The 16,910-nt window shown below is 41.8% G+C and overlaps 1 protein-coding gene across 10 annotated transcripts in view; it reads left to right on the forward strand.

The window, feature by feature from the left end:
• Positions 1 to 13,646, forward strand: part of SLC37A3 (solute carrier family 37 member 3) — a 93,731-nt gene extending 80,085 nt beyond the window's left edge. For all 10 annotated transcript variants that reach the window (XM_088799887.1, XM_088799884.1, XM_088799886.1 and 7 more), the window contains 8 exons: positions 584 to 668; positions 1,649 to 1,827; positions 4,074 to 4,215; positions 5,565 to 5,666; positions 6,249 to 6,296; positions 7,280 to 7,431; positions 10,945 to 11,010; positions 12,261 to 13,646. In XM_088799887.1, coding sequence (XP_088656013.1) covers positions 584 to 668; positions 1,649 to 1,827; positions 4,074 to 4,215; positions 5,565 to 5,666; positions 6,249 to 6,296; positions 7,280 to 7,431; positions 10,945 to 11,010; positions 12,261 to 12,353 — 867 coding nt within the window. In that variant the 3' untranslated portion in view covers positions 12,354 to 13,646. The remainder of the gene's footprint in view (positions 1 to 583; positions 669 to 1,648; positions 1,828 to 4,073; positions 4,216 to 5,564; positions 5,667 to 6,248; positions 6,297 to 7,279; positions 7,432 to 10,944; positions 11,011 to 12,260) is intronic.
• The last annotated feature ends 3,264 nt before the right edge of the window (positions 13,647 to 16,910 follow it).

Raw genomic sequence — 16,910 nt, forward strand, 5'->3', positions numbered from 1 at the left:
GTTTCAGCCTTTCATCTTGGTATCACCTGTCCAAGTGTTACATTCCCTGCTGCCTCATTCCCACCTGTGCCTTTGCTGGAAAGATGGTCAGTACTTTGATGGTCAGCTCTTCCTTGAAGCTGCTTTCAGCTTTGAAGTGTAGCTACTTCAGCTTCTTTAGCTGTTTCCTTCTTCTGAATTCCTATACGCGGCTCTTACTAAGACTGGGCCTTCTCATTCATTCAGCTACATGCTGCCTGTTATTGTTTTGTTCATTGTTTGATCCCCTCAACTGGGTAGGATCTCTTCGAGGGGCAGATACTGTGTCTTATGGGAGGCTGTGGGTGTAAAGAAAGATTTTGGAGCTAGTCCTGATTTCACAATCATTATAGTACCACTCAGTGTGCAGGGGACCTTTATTACCCTCTCAGCCTCATGGAAAAGTTCATGAGGAAACCCAGCTCAGTCCTGGCAGAGACTAAGCACTCGGCTCTCATTCTCTTCCTGGTCTCCCAGTCCTCCCGCCCCTTCCCTCACCCAACCCCACATGTGCCTCTCACGAACATCCCAGATGTGTAAGAAGCACCTTCCGTCTCTCCTCCAGTATGCCTTTCTGGTGACGGCGGCTGTGCAGTTTGCTGGTGGCGTCGTCATCTTCTTTGGACTCCTGGTGTCACCAGAGGAAATTGGTGAGGACAACCTGTTGCTTCTGTTCAGAACGTCTTACTATTAATGGGCGAAGAGAAATCTGAGGCCAGGATTGTCAGTGTCTTTTTTCCTGGGAGAACTAGGAGTTCTTTTCAGTGAATTAAGGAGCAGGATTGCTGTTTATGTTCCGTGTCCGGCTAAGCCTGACACAGCTACACTTGTTTGAGGGAGTGAGGCTCACCTTTTATAGATTCAGGGAAAACTTAACATTTGCACATGAGTTTTATAATAGAGACACTGGTTAAAAATTAGCATGGATGTGTTTCTTTCGTGTGTTTTTTTTTAAGTTTTTTATTGGGGCATATTAGGGAACGGTATATTTCTCCAGGGCCCATCAGCTCCAAGTTGCTGTCCTTCAATCTAGCTGTGGAGGGCGCAGCTCAGCTCCAAGTCCAATCGCTTTTTTCAATCTTTAGTTGCAGGGGGCACAGCCCACCTTTCCATGTGGGAATTGAACCAGCAACCTTGTTGTTGAAAGCTCTGCTCTAACCAACTGAGCCATCCGGCCGCCCCTAGCATGGATGTGTTTCTAATTTCACTTCTTAAGACTGATTTCCTTTTTCATAAAAGTAATTTAGTGTGATACTTATCTGTGGTTACATGTAGAATATGTACCAGCGAAACCACAGAAACAAATAGATGTACAATTCTGGCTTTTGAGTATTAAAGAGACATGCCCATTTAATAGTATGTAATTATTATTATTATTTGTATATAGGAGAGATAGTGTGATTTAGTTGAAAAAGTATTGATTTGAAGCCAGATAAAGTAGAATTAGAGTCCTGGGTTTGTTATATGACCTTAATAGACCTTAGTTGACCTTGGCCTCTGAACCTTGTTGCTTCTTCTATAAAATGGAAATAAAAATAATACCGACCCTGTAAGTACTGGCACATGGCAAAGCACAGTGTCAAGCACCGAGAAGGCGCTTTATAAATGGTGGCTTTTATTATCGTTTTAGGTCTCCCAGGTATTGAGGCGGAAGAAAATTTTGAAGAAGACTCGCATAGGCCGTTAATTAATGGTGCTGAAAATGAAGATGAATATGAGCCTAATTATTCAGTCCAAGAAGGCGGTGCTGTCACCCAAGTCAAGGCAATAAGCTTTCACCAGGCTTGTTGCCTTCCTGGAGTTATACCGGTAAGGAGCTTTCAACTCTTACCATAGCCAGTGAGATACTGTAGCCCGGAGCTGAACTCTGGGACTCATTTTAAGCACTTAGCTTCTCTTTGGTATTTTATTTTAGAAATATATGTTCAGAGGAATATTGGATAGTGCCCCTCAGCTTATTTTTAGAGTGGCATCACTTGAAATTTTATCTGATATCTAACACAGGGGCCAGCAGACCTTGTCTGTGAAGAGCCAGATAGTAAATATTTTCAGCTTTGGCAAGGCCGTACAGTCTGCCACTTAACTCTAGAGCAAAAGAAACTAGACAACATGGAATGAATGGGCATGGCCAGATTTGGCCTTGAGCCCCAGTTTGCTGACCCTGTGATAGTATTCCAGTAAGAAGGCAAAGTTGGTATTTTTAAATATATACTTTTTGGCCTGTTGCAGTATTACAGAGTTATAACTAAGAGGGGTTTTGAATGGGCCATTAAGTCTGCCTTATTTGCTGATATTTTAGGAAGAAACCATGTTTGCCCTTTTATTAAAAGATCCAGAGCAGAATACTCCACAGTATTTCTTGGTAATGCATTCCAGTGTTTCCACAACCTTTACAGTCAGGAGAACTTTCTAACGTCTAAACTAAATCCCTTCTGCTGCAGTTTTTCTGTCTTGGTGTTTCGGGCGCTGTAGCGCGGGAGTGGAAGTTAAGAGGCCTAGGTTATGTTTCCAGCTTACCCACTAACTCTCTGTGAGGCCTGGGGTAAGTCACTCAGCCCGTCCTGTGTCTCAGCTCCCCTTCCCATGAATAGAAAGTATACCATCTTCCCTGGGGTCCGGGTCATTGGGTTATTGTATCATGAACATGTACTTGTCTTTGTTTCTTGTTCAATGGTGGTGCTTTCTGAATGTAACCCCTGAGCTAGATTCAGAGTCTGCAGATTGTCATATCTGGTACTTTTCAGTTCCTTCTGCCTATGCTCCCAAGCCAACTAAGAGAGCTGCCATTTGCAAACAGATAGTTAAGTAGGAGTTAAAAATGTAAGTTCCCATGACTCTTCAACCAAAAGATGATGTATAGTGCAAGCGAAATGCAAGTTCCTTTCGGCCTCTTCTTATGCTAATGATTAGTTTTGTTTTGTTTTTAAACTAGTTATTAAAATATTCTGCTGGTAACAGTTTAATGTCTGAGACAGAACTTAAATTTGTTGTGACTGAATCTGGAATCTGTTGCTCTTCCTTGGTATTTCGCAAGCTATTGTTCACTGACATAGGCAGGGACGTAATGGAAACCTAGTTAATTTAATTCCTTTGTCTTTGTAACAGGCTGTCTGGACAAAATGCACTCATGATTGGGACTTGGCTCTCTGGGGGGTGGATATTGCCCGGCCAGCGAAGCTGTTTTAAAGCAAGTGATACCTAGGGAATAACAGCAGCTCCAGGGAAAAGAACATACTAGCCAGACCCCCTTTGAAGTCAGTCTCTCTGTTCCTCCCCCTTTTTCCTTTGATGCCAAATGTCAGGATGTCCTGGTAATAATGTGTTGAATACAGGAGACTTAGCGCCAGTGCTGTCTTAAGGCAGCTGCAACTTTTATTCCTCAAAGCAGAACCACAAGGCCCAGGACATTCACCTTCTTTCATTTCTGAATCACCAAAGATACTCTTTGCTTTTCCACTGGGTGTGGGAATGTGAAGCTTGAAGGAACTATAACGTAAACGTAGTTTTAATGTTGATGCTTTTCTTAGATCTTGAAACTATAGTTGATTCGTGTTGTTCTCCATCATTCATAAGATTAACTTTGCAGGCAATAGAAGAACCAAAATAGTTTGGCTGCTTACAATAAAAGCTGTGATGTTTACTGGATTTATTTGCTTATGGTTAATGCTAGCTAGTGGCATGAACATCTTTCGTCTCTGTCTAAATAAAGAAATAGGAGTATGTGCCCTGCCTTATAGGTTCAAAACACTGGTTTGCTTCTACCAGAGAACTGAAAGGAGAAGAAACTGGAGGCAATTAGGAAATGGTCAAGTGTGTTTTCTATTCCAAAGGCCTGCTGTACATGCCTTTCTGTAAGCTAATGCGGATAAAGAGAAGAGGGAGACTAGGTAAAGTGTGGCAAATGGGAATTTGTAGAAATGTTTAATTTTATAATCAGGTACTACGTACTGTTCGTCCCAAACGCCTCTATTTTGTTTTGCTGTTTAATTACCTTAAAAGCTGGGGTCACGCTCTGCTGTTCGTTCCTTATTAATAGTTGAATGTTTTCCTTGCAGTACTCACTGGCCTATGCCTGCTTGAAGTTAGTCAATTACTCCTTCTTCTTCTGGTTGCCTTTTTATCTGAGTAACAACTTTGGATGGAAGGAGGCTGAAGCTGACAAGCTGTCTATTTGGTACGATGTTGGAGGAATTATAGGTAATGCCCGTGATGCATCTTTTTCTATAATAGTTAGTCACTGGTAATGTTTTACTAGGTTATGAAATCTGGTATTATTTAAAGTTTCATTACTTATGCCACAGCCATTTTTCCTAAACTGTCCTGCCAGTAAATAGCCAGACTCTTTGGGGGGGAAAAGAAAGTTCCATAGAAAAGACAGCCTACGGCAGCCCTGTGACTTATAGGGTTCTTATTTCTCAGTTCTTTGTTGATGTATCAGTTCTGTGTGTTGTACTGTTTCCCTCTGTGATCTCTTTTAATGTAACCCTTTTGTACTTTTTCAGTAGTATCTTAGCTCTAAAGCCAACTGTTTGTCAGAGATTGTGAATGTGTTCGTTTTATCTACCTCTCACCTTTCTCATCACCTGCCAAAGAAGAGAAAATATTAGCTTACTGTATAGATTGTCAGGTCATAAGAGGCAGGAATAATAACAGGGATTAATTTTTGTGAGTATGTTGCAATTGCTTCATACGCAGCCGATTTTAATAGCAACTTTTTGTTATAGCTAGAAGTAGAAACAGGGAAGTAAGAAACTTTTAAAGAAGACAGCATACAGAACGCACTTTAGTGGGTGTGACTTATCTGGCTATGGCAAAACCTTAATATCCTTTCTGTATTGTTTACATTTAGAATTGTGGTAAGACTAAACTGCCCCAAGCCCATGAAAGCACCCAGCGTATCCTTAAGTAATGGACTATTATTGTATTTGAACTTGTCTGCCCTTGTGCTTAGCTCCAGAGCCATGGATGAGGTTGCCGGCTTTAGACCTGACCATACTGCTGTGTATTGCTAGCTGATGAGGATGTAGCCGATACATCCCATAGCCACTTAGAACTCACAATGGAACTGTGTTGCCTGCAGGATTCTTATCACTTCTTTTTAAATATCCTGACCTCTAAGTTCCCAAACCGTAATTGCTGCATTTAATTTTAGTGATTTATTTATTGGTCACTACTTATAGCCTGTAAACCATATCCTTAATCATATTTTTATATAAAAAGCAGAAAAATTAGGAAAAGCCATTAGAGCTGGTTTGAGAAGGGAAAAATAGCAAGGGACAGTGGGTGGTTTTAATGATTTTCCCTTTTCCCTGTTTTGGCGTCTGATTTGTGGTGTCCTGTTCAATCAGCCATCATAATGATTAACAGTCAGGTAATGTTAAAAGGAAATGACGGAGGAAACTTTGTAGGAGAGTCAGCCATTGTTTTGGATAGGTCAGTGTTAGGATCCTGATAGCAGGTGGGGGTACATGATGAGTAAATTTCAGGTAACCGAGCTGAATTATAAATGATTTGGACTGTGATGCACGTGCCCTTTGTGCTTAAAGGTGGAACTTTGCAAGGCTTCATCTCTGATGTATTACAGAAGAGAGCACCGGTGTTAGCTCTAAGTCTGCTTCTGGCAGTCGCGTCCCTCGTTGGATACAGTCGTGAGTATTCCCTTGCAATTACATTGTTTTCATGGTATTTCAGGCCTTTTCCCTTGAGTGAGTGATCAACCCTGGGGAGATCCTTGAGGCCAGCTAAAAGGCATGATATGGGATATTTGTACTGTCCTGGAGATGCCTGGTAAAAGTATCATCACATAGTTTTATTTGTGTTGGGAAGGAAACTGGCATCTCTTTGGCTTTGTTGGTTTGTTTAAAAGCTTGCTTGGGAGTGTATATGCTTTGTTTGAAGGTAGGCTCCAGAGGGACAGCATTAGAGCCAATAAAACAATAAAAGGGAAAAGGTTTCAAAAGAGGAAAGATGGTAATTAGTAGGTTTGGTGTATGTCCCTTAAGATGCTGCTGAGATGGGAGTAGAGTTTTTCTGAAACTCTTAGAAGTCTCATTAGCTTGAGCACCAGCAAGAGGCAGACATTACAAATAAAAGTTTGGTGGTGCATCCCTCTGTTGTCTCAGGGCGTAATCAGTGAGGTCACAGAGACCCAGATCTTTGTGTACTGTTCAGTGGAGGCACATGTAATGTCCTTTAAAGTCAGCATGCTGTTTCTGTGTCTTTCCTCACAGGCTCTCCAAACGATAAGTCCATTAATGCACTTCTGATGGCTGTCACAGGTACGGCATCGGGCTCTGTTTCACTGTACTCTTTCCTCTACACGTGAAAAGGGAGAAAGGAAACTGCTTTCTCCCCCAGTGTGAGTTATACTAAAACCTTAATTACGGAGAACTCACGTGGTCAAAGGAAAGACGCCTCCTCCAGATTCCATTTCTCTGCCATTATGTGACCAGGATCAGTCCCTTTTGATAGATACTTCCTAACATTTTCAATTGCTGCCCCAACTTCTCGTATCACTTCTGGAAGTGGCTTAGGAAGATGCCACATTGGAAACCAGTTCAAAAAGTCCGATATAGCTAGTTCTTTCTCCGGTGTTGGAATTGGTCAGTGCTTCTTCACTTCAGCCCCAGGGGAAGCAATGAGTGAAGTTAGAAAAATTCCTTATTTTTAAACTTTAGATCCTACTCAGCATAGTGAGAGCTGCTCATGCTCCATGAGGCTCACGGAACTGATTCCCACCAACTCCTGTGAACAGATTCACACGGGCCAACTCCTGCCTGATCCTTGGATAGCGTCCTAAGAGCAGGGGCAGATAGAGCCACCTGCACCGTGTAAATAGCTTTTTCTCTCCTCTCTCCTTTTTCCAATATGTTTTGTTGAATGTGGTGGTTAAATGCTCCGTGATGCACCTCTGCTGTAATGGAATCTGACAAGCTAGTACAATTAGTTATTGATCAATGAGTGAGTGCACACGTCACGGATCAGAAGGCTGTGTGTTCACTACGTTTTCTATATCCTTGGTTTCTATAAAATATACTGGAGTATCACGTCATTCAAGAAGGGATTTCAAAGTGAATTGTAACTAGTTGAGACATGATAATATCTGGGAGAGTTTTCATTTTTACTGGTTATTTTTACCCTTTTTCCATTTCTCTCCGACATCCTGATGAAAATCATGGAAGAAGAGTTTGCTTTCTTTTATAATTTGTAGTGGTGTTATGAATAGTGTTTTAACAAGGACCTGTTTTGTTTATGGCTTCAGGATTTTTTATTGGTGGACCTTCTAATATGATTAGCTCTGCTATTTCTGCGGACCTGGGTCGCCAAGAGCTGATCCAAGGGAGCAGTGAGGCTTTGGCGACCGTCACCGGAATTGTTGATGGAACTGGGAGCATTGGAGCTGCGGTGGGCCAGGTGAGAGAGCGGGAGAGGGGTTGAAATTGAGTATTAAGTAGTCACTGATGGAAGGATGTACATCTGCCCCGGGCCACAGTAGGTGGCGCTCTTGGGCTGTAGTACATACAGTACTGAAAGCCTGGGGTTTTGAGTCTTCTCCTGTCCAACTGATGTGACCTCATATGGAAGGTCTCTCTATATTTTTATTCCTCCTTTCCACTTTCACTTCCAGATTCTTCCTGTCTGGAAATAAGCTAACACCTCATCAGAGCTCCTTCAGCCCCAGCCCTGGCGCTCTGTGAGGCCGAGACACACGCTTCTCATTATCCCCCACCTGACGTGCACACAATACCAGACACACGTACACACACTTGTCACATGGCTCCCCACCAGGAGCTGCCATGGACTCTGCAGCTGCTCTGAGGCGCTTTCTCGGCTCCCTACAAGTGTGTCTCAAAGGGCAGTTCATAAATGTCTGATATCGGAATCACCTGGGCTGTTCATTAAACTCCAGAACATTAAGCTTACTGCAGACTTGGCGAGGTACAGCCCGGGGGTCTGCATTTCAACAAGCCTTCCTGGTGACTCTTGGCACTCCACAGTTGAGATCTCAGCTACGGTTGGCCTACTGTAGGTAGTTAGAGCTGTTCAGATCAATCTCTTGTGCTTCAGTTCAGCCTTATCCCAGAAAGGCAGCTCTCGTCTGGGACGGTCATGAGTCGTGCGTCTCCTAGGTCAGTGAGTGCTAATTTTGCAAAAATCAGGAGTTGAGAGAGTCATCCGCATGGATAAAATGGTTGAAACTAGGGCAGCGATGAGATGTTTAATGGGGAAAGAGAATATAGGCAAAACCCCAGGGGCTGCCCAGTGGTCAGAGAAACAGGAAGCCAGGATTTGAGGTGTTAGTAAGATCATAGATGTAGGGAGTTCAGGAGAAAGAGCATGGAAGGCAGAAGGCTTGTAGTTTTGACAGTGAGGTCATTGATGGCCTTGAAGGTTGCTGTTTGCTTGCTTAGCGGGGGTGGAGAATTACTAGCGGTTAATGAGAGAGCAAGCACTGAGGAAAAGGTCCCATCTTAATACTCATCGCTGCCATGTGTTATGTATTTGTGTGTTAACGGCTGTCCCCCCCACTACAGTGTAAGCTTCCTGAGGGCAGCATTTTGTTTGTTTCTGCCACTGCTTTCGCCCCAGTACCAAGAATGGCGCCTGGCACACAGTTGGCTTCCAGATACTTGCTGAGTGGTTGTAGAACGCATGGTTGATAGGATTGACGTGCTTAGCATGTTTGATTATGAGACGAAAGGGGAAAAGAAAAACTTAGCGAAGGTAGGAGAAGTTGCTTACTTGATCATGCTCTGGAGTAGGAACCAAAAATGCTGTTGGCCACCCGTTCAGATGTCTTCAAATGAGCGTGGTAGGGAGTGACCATCAGGCATCCTTTTCTGAACTTACTGTAGTTTAAGTTATTCTTCCTCACTGATGTTTTCTGCATTAATCAAATGGGTGGGTTATAATGAACATTTCAAGGAGTTTACCTTTATTTAGAATGTCTCACCTACCAGTGTTCAGATCCCTAACCATGAACTTGGGTGAGGATTCGACTGACGTGTGGTTTGGGACGCAGGATCAGGAATCAATCATTGTAAACTTTACTCATTCCCCTTCCGTGTTGATCTTTGAGTGATTTCCCATTGCCTCAGGTCTGAAAGTTTAAACTCTATGACTTAATATTAAAAACTCTTATCAGCCTTGTCCCCAGCCACTCCCCCAACTCACCCTGAATAACTTTGTTCCTCCCACCTTTCTTTGACTTCCCAAGAAAAAAAATTGTTCCTGCTGGTTTCCATAGCAAGTTGGTGCATGCCTCTAATAGAAAGAACACTTGTCGCAGGGTCTCACATTTACTGGTTTATTTGTCCACTGCACCAGACTCAGCATTCCTCTTCACCTTCTTGTTCTCAGTGCTTAGTATGTTTTTGACAAATAGCAGTGGCTCAGTAAGATTCAATTGCAGTATCTACCTAAGAAAAATGAGATTAAATGTCCACATACACACTTGTACACAAATGTTTATAACTGGATTATTCATAACAGCTATGAAGTAGAAACAGTCCAAATGTCCATCAACTGATGAATGGATAAATAAAATGGATATTCACATAACAGTATTACTTGGAAGTTAAAGAGGAATGAAGGATTGACACACACTATAACCTGGATGAACCTCAAAAATTTTACGCTAAGTGAAAGAAGCCAGTCACAAAAGACCACATATTGTATGTGATTTCATTCATATGAGAGATCCAGAATAGGGAAATTTATAGCGAAAGAAATTAGATTAGTGGTTACCTAGGGTTGCATGGGTCTGGGGAGTGACAACTAATGGGTACAACATTTCTTTGGTGGTTTAAAATTAGAAGATGGTCTAAAATTAGATTATGATAGTTGCATAACTGTAAGTATACTAAAAACCATTGAGTTGTACACTTCAAGTGGGTGAACTTTATGTTATGTAAATTATAAATACATCAATGAAGCTGTTAAAAAGAAAGAAAAATATTATCCAGCGTTCACTGCGTTATTCATAATAGCCAAAAGGTGGAAACAACTCAAGTGTCCATCAGTAGATGAATGGGTCAACAACATGTATATGTGTACAATGGCATAATTCTTAGCCATGACAAGGAGTGAAGTTCTGGTACGTGCTACAACGTGGTTGAAGTGTAGAAACATTATGCTGAATGAAGTAAGCCAGACACAAAAGGACAAATACGTGTGATTCCACTTAACATGAAATATCCAGAACAGACAAATTCAGAAACAGAAAGCAGATTAGAGGTTACCAGAGACTGGGGAGAGGGGGTGAAGGGGAGTGACTGCTTCACAGGTGCAGAGGTTCTGTTTGGGGTGATGCAAAATTTTGGAAATAGATGGTGGTGATGCTTGTGTAACATTAGGAATGTAGTTGGTGCTGTTGAGTTGTACACCGAAAAGTGGCAAATTTTATGTTATGTATTTTACCATAATAAAAAATAAAATGGGTTAAATGCTGTTGGATCCTTTTCAGTATTGAAAGTAAAAGAATATGCTGTAGAATGTTAAAGTCATACATAACCCTGTGAGCAAACAGCATAATTAAAAAATGAGTGGTATACTTAAACTATTTTCGAAAGCATCAATTATAGTACTTTTCATTGGAAAAAAGAAGGGTTAAATGGAAGTGACTTGAGTATGTTCATCTTCCTCTCTTAATAACAAAGTAAATAGATGTAAATAAACCTTCTGAACTCATATCTTCTGTTACGCAGTTTTTGTACTTGGACTCTGCCTGCTTACAAAATGGAGGCCATTAGTAATAAAGCTTAAATAGGAACGGGCATGTGAAAGACCTTTGTAAACTGCAAAATGTTATACAAATCCTAACTCCCTTCTTATTTTCTAGAAGAGCCACATTTAATCTACTTGTTAGCTACTTCATTTTATTAATTTGTAAAGGATTATATTGTAATGGCTTTTTCTCCTTTTTAGTATTTAGTGTCTTTGATCCAGGACAACCTAGGATGGATGTGGGTTTTCTACTTTTTCATTCTCATGGTAAGTGTGTGCTCCCCCGCCCCCCACTTTTTAACTAGTAGGTTTTCTTATTAATTTAGTTCAAAGCATTGACTTAAATCACTTCTTAAACCAGCAAAATTGCTGATTGCTTTTAAAGACCCTTTTGTGAAAAGTAAAATTTTATTAGTCTAAGACACATTGCTTTTCAAGGAGAGAAAGGGCCCTTAGTTTGCCCTTGACCTGAGTCTAATGAGTATTGTCATTTATAATTCCAGAAAAAATGACACGAGACTTATTTAAAGTATCACCAGCCATTAATCAGGGTCCTCTTCCAGGGCAGTCTCTGTCTGTTAAATACAATTTGGGATTTCTGAAGGAAGGTACAGTGTGTGTCAAGCCCCGTAGGGTTAAACCAGAAGCACCGCTGTAATTGACAGTGTGGTGTGCCCGTTCCAAACAGAACCTTGAGTCTCTTGAGAAAATAACTGTTGTGCCTTAGGTGTCCTTGGCTGGAATTTTTGTACTTTCCGGGAAATAGCCAGCATAGAATAAGGCCTTGTGCTTTAAAACGTTGCTCTGTTGATTAAGCCTCTGACATACTCTGTCACGTGATCCGTGAGATGGCGTGCAAGACTCTCTACTGGAGAGAGTCCAGGGACAGCTTCACCCACCTGGGGGTGCGTCCAGTATCCTGTCCCTAAACCGAGGGCACCCTAATTGGAGGCAGCCTCAGTCGTCCCAAGTCCAGACATGACAGTCTTGTCCAAGGACTCATGACGCTAGTTGGGCACCTGCAGTTCCCCGGTGCTGCCCGAGGCTTCCGTACTCCGCTGCACAAAGGCTGCGTTCTTCTGCCCGACTGCCTTCTAGCTTCTAAGGACGTTCCCTCCTGGGTCATGTAACTCTGTTCCACTTCTGCCATCCATGCTAAGTAGAGGGAAATTGCTCCTGATGAACCTGCTGTTATGATCATACTAGAAATTGTAGTAGAAAGAAACTGGATCTGTCATAAGAAACTGTTTAGTCTGAGCACCAGATCAATTTTCTGTTCCACCTCTAGCGAATTATTTAATTTGTGTTCTTTTTTTTTGTTTTTTGAGACTGTAATATAACATTAAGTATTTTGTAATATTAACTGTAATTTTCAAAACGTCTTCTAATTCATTGAAGATTAAGCTTTGTACAAAGTTAAAATGAATATAATTTTCAAATTCATTAAATTATAAACAGTGCTCCAACAGAATTAACAAAATTGTTACTGCACATTTAATGCTTTTTTCTCTTCACAGACAAGTTGTACAATTCTATTTATTTCACCATTAATAGTGAGGGAAATATGCTCTCTTATACAAAGACGACAAGCTCACATATTGAGTGAGTGACTGGTGCCCACAAAAGAACAAGAATGTTAGGAGACACATCAGGACTATTACTGCTTTTAATTCATCCTATTTTGGGGTTGTCTTAAGAACTCCAACATAACCTCAGATTGCCGAGCCTCTTTCAACAGTCTCGGCCACCTGAGATGCCGACCGGAGTGGAGGCTGGGCTGATTTGCTACACTACAGGAATTATCGCCGAAGATTTTTGTTGTTGTTTCATGAATGTACAAATGGCCTATGAATCTGCCATTGTTTTTGTTTGTCCCTTTCACCTTAAATGCTATATTGTATATTGGACTTGGACCCTTGTTCTCCAGCCTGGAAAGCTGAGTGACCATGAGGCAGCCAAGCATGTTTATATCAAGGATGGGCTCCACGAATAGAAAGGCCTGTTGCATTTTGCTTTGATAATGAGTTTGCAGAGAGTGGCTCCTCTTTGAAACGTCAAATCCTGATAAAGTGCCCAAGCTGAACCCAGCATAAGCCAGCCTTGGACCAAGAACGCCTTTGTAACCAACGGTGGGAAAAATTCCACAGCGTGTTGATTGGCTGTTGCTCTGCATCTGATCTAAAGTGGTTCAGGTCCAGAAGCAGAAATATCTTCCAAGTATTGTCAACGTGTTCTCTTCCATCTTCGTTCTAAATTGATTCTGACTCCTGGAAGTATTTAGTCATCCTTTCAAGGACCATAAGGTTTATCAGTTGTCGTGAACATTCCACCGTGTAACCCACAGCTGAAGTACCCAACCCCAGATGTGCTGTCTGGGACCTTTAGGATCCACGAGGAAGCTAAGCTGCGGCAGCCCTGTTCTCAGAGGCTCTTTCTGTGTCACAGCCGGATTCCTGGAGTTGCCTCAGCAGAAGACAAGAATTAGAGAAAAAGGAAAGACCTTTTGTCCTAGTAAGCGTTAGGTGTGTGCTAGTACTGAATCCCGTTAATGGGTTACTAGGGCCGGAGGGCTGTCTAGGAATCGATTCTTTAGAAGTTTGTAGATTACACATCTTCGTGGCTATGAATTCTATACCAGTTGTCAATATGTTAAGGTCATTTTGTACATGTACTTTAAATTATGTAAGCAAACTAGGGGGGACGTGCAATTTTGAGGGCTGCCTAATTTGCATTGGGTTAGGGAATATTTTTCAAGCTTCTGCTTTTTACTCTGAAATGTACGTTTGTGAATTGTTGATGTTATTTAATCAAGCAGATTTCCAATCAGTTAATTAATTGCTCATGACTGACAGAAAGGGAAACTGAAACGCAGGAAGGGTAAATAAACTGACTTTTATAATAAAGATCTGTCCATCTGGTTATTGAAATACATATGCTGAGCTCCGCGTTTTTGAATGTGATTCACGCCATATGCTTTCCTGCTATTGAGTGTTCCCTAGTGACCACTCATTGACCACAGCGTTGCCAGACTGTACAGCTCCCCTTCTGGGTGCTGGGATGGCCCCATTTCTGTTACGTTCTGGAAAGCCTTCCCTTCTCCTTGTGTACGATTCTGCCAAGTTTTGATGAGTTGCCTGGTTGTAGTTTAAGAATCGTCTGTAGATGAACCCCATTTTGGTTATTTAACCTCTTTCTGACCTTTGGCGGAGTCTCCTCTCCCCCAACATGGTTGGCAGGGTCACTTCTTTCCAACACTGATCATTGATTTCTTACCGAGATCAACCTGAGCTCTCTGTAAGCCCCCAAACTGTACTTGAAATGAAATTAATAAATAAGATAATTGCTCAGCACTGAAGGAAATTTTATGTTGCACGATGGCTATATTTCTTTATTGCTCTAGTTCTAACAATCTGCCTAAGAATTAGCTTTAAAGAACTCCTAAGAGTTAACTTCACTTTCTTTACTGATTTTCTTCCCCTTTGATGAGAAGGCAGTAGTGAGGCGCCTTTGGAAATGGAAATGCATTCTTCTCTGACAGCTTGATCTCTGATGCTGCCTCGGTTGAAATAAAACGCTCTGGCCGGCCCTTTCTTGTCCTACATTTTATCTTCTCCTTCCGTAGAGTTTCAAAGGAAGAAAGGCCTCTCCCCCTTCCCGCGCGTTCTGACCCTTCCTGCTTCCTGGAGGATGGGAGTCCCACTGTCAGCATTCATGCAGGAAATGTCTGAGGGCCCTCTGCGTGCGGTGTGGTGTTCAGGGGGATGGAGGATGCAGGATGCTCTCATGCACTTTCCCTTCTCCTTTAAAACCCCCAGAAGTCCTCGCTGCCTCCCATACAAGTGACTGATAAATGAAGCCTTTTCTTATCTGTACTACCGTGTTTCCCCGAAAATAAGACCTAGCCAACATTCAGCTCTAATGCATCTTTTGGAGCAAAAATTAATATAAGACCCAGCGTTTAATATATATTATATTTATACCTGGTCTTATATAAGACCCAGTCTTATAGTAAAGTAAGACCAGGTCTTATGTTAATTTTTGCTCCAAAAGACGCATTAGAGCTGATTGGCTAGGTCTTATTTTCAGGGAAACACAGTAGTTCTTCTGACTCAACGTTTATCTTTTCATGACCAAATCCTCTGCGTTGGTATCTGCTGCCTTCCTGGCTGCACCGCGAACTTCCTCCCCCACTAGCTAAGTAACTGTAGGCCTGTGTGCCCAGGGCAGTCCTGCTGTATGCCTGATGATCTGACATAGTTATCAGCACGGCCCTTTGCTCGAGTGTCCCAGTTGGGACACCTTATCCTTAATCTCTGACCTCTTATTTCATCCCCCAACAGAAGGTCATAGAATTGGGAGATCTTTTTTTGACATTTTTTCATCTTTCTTAATCCTTCTCTTGCACTTGACACTGGCAACCACTTCCTCTTTCCCAAGAGTTTCTTCCTTCTCAGTTTCTATGGCATTTTAACTTTTGAATCTCTTTACCTCCTATCCCTTTCACTGGGTTCTCTGCTCACCCTTTCCTAGTTTTATTTCTACAATAGGTGTCACCTTCTTTCCCGGTCGAGCTGCTCTTATAATCTACCAATAGCGCTGTTAAATACTTAGTGAATAAAGAAACCATAAAGAGGTATGGTATCCGTTTGCTAAATACTGTCTCGTGAATCTCAAGGGAAATGGACTCAGCTTTTGTAACCAAAACCCCCATCTCGTCTCCACACAGACCATTCTGCCAATTGCCTACATGAATGGTTTTCAAGTTTTCTAAGTCATAAACCCTTTTGAGAATCTGAAGAAAGGCATTTACTCACTCCCTAGATCAAAATACACATATGAACAAACATTTGAAATTTATTACAGGGTATTCATGGGCCCAAACTTGAAGCCCATCCTTGGACCAGAAAATTAGAACCTTGGTGAGAGAATCAAGTGCTACCTGGTGTGAGGTTTTCCCCAGGCCAGTGTACATCTACTTTACTGAATCTCGGCATAAACCTTCTGCAGTCAGACTGGTCAGCTTACTGTTGCTACAAACAGCAGTGTGTATACATATCTTCTTAAAAATAGAAAATTAAAATTTTTTTCAGGAAGCACCTGTTTATTGTATTAAATTTAAAAAAATATGTAATTGTGATAAAATACACATAACATAAAATTTACCATCTTCACCATTTTAAATGTACAGTTGAGTAATGTTAAGTATATTCACATTGTGGTGCATACCTTGTCGATTCACACTTCTCATCTGTAATACCCCCCCTTTTTTTTTAAATTGAGGAATATTGGGGAACTAACTGTATGTTTCTCCAGGACCCATCAGCTCCAAGTTGTTGTTCTCCAATCTAGCTGTGGAGGGCGCAGCTCGGCGCCAAGTCCAGTCGCCATTTTCAGTTTTCAATCTTAGTTGCAGGGGGCACAGCCCACCATCCCACGTGGGAATTGAACTGGCAACCTTGTTGAGAGCGCGCACTCTAACCAACTGAGCCATCCAGCCGCCCCTGTAATACCTCTTTTTAACTCTCACCTTCCTGAATCTTAATTTTCCTTCAAGCCTTCCTCACAGCATTACTTATTTGGTGCTTTGCTGTTCCTGTCTTACCTATTTTTATGTTTAACTCCCCAGGAGGAGTGTTGCTCTTTTTCTCCAGTGCCTAGTTCCTTGCATGGTTGGTGCTAAGTAAATGTTGATTGTGTTAGAAGGAAAATAAGAGTAGAAAGTGGGCAATGCAGGCTGAGGCTCCCTGAACCTGTAAATGACCCTTCACCTTGCATAACATACACACTGCTTCCTGCAGTAAAAGGCCAGGTTATCTGGCTGTCTGGCTGGACTGCATTATCTTCTCAGCTCTCCCAAAATGCTAAGCAACAGTGAAAGGTGAGCTTTTTGCTCCATTACAAATCCACTGTTGTTCAAGCTGCTGTCTCTTTTTTAAAAATTTATTTTTCAATTACAGTTGACATTCAATATTATATTAGTTTCAGGTGTACAGCATAGTGGTTAGACTTTTATATAACTTATGAAGTGATCCCCCCCCCCGCCTGACACCATACATAGTTATTACAATATTATTGACGATGTTCCCTATGCTGTACTTTACATTCCCACGACTATTTTGTAACTCTGCTTCTTAATCCCTTCACCTTTTTCACCCAGCCCCTGAACC

Source organism: Rhinolophus sinicus, chromosome 8 (genome assembly GCF_057876585.1).
Source record: "Rhinolophus sinicus isolate RSI-liver-muscle chromosome 8, RSI-T2T, whole genome shotgun sequence".
NCBI classification, from domain to species: Eukaryota; Metazoa; Chordata; class Mammalia; order Chiroptera; family Rhinolophidae; genus Rhinolophus; species Rhinolophus sinicus.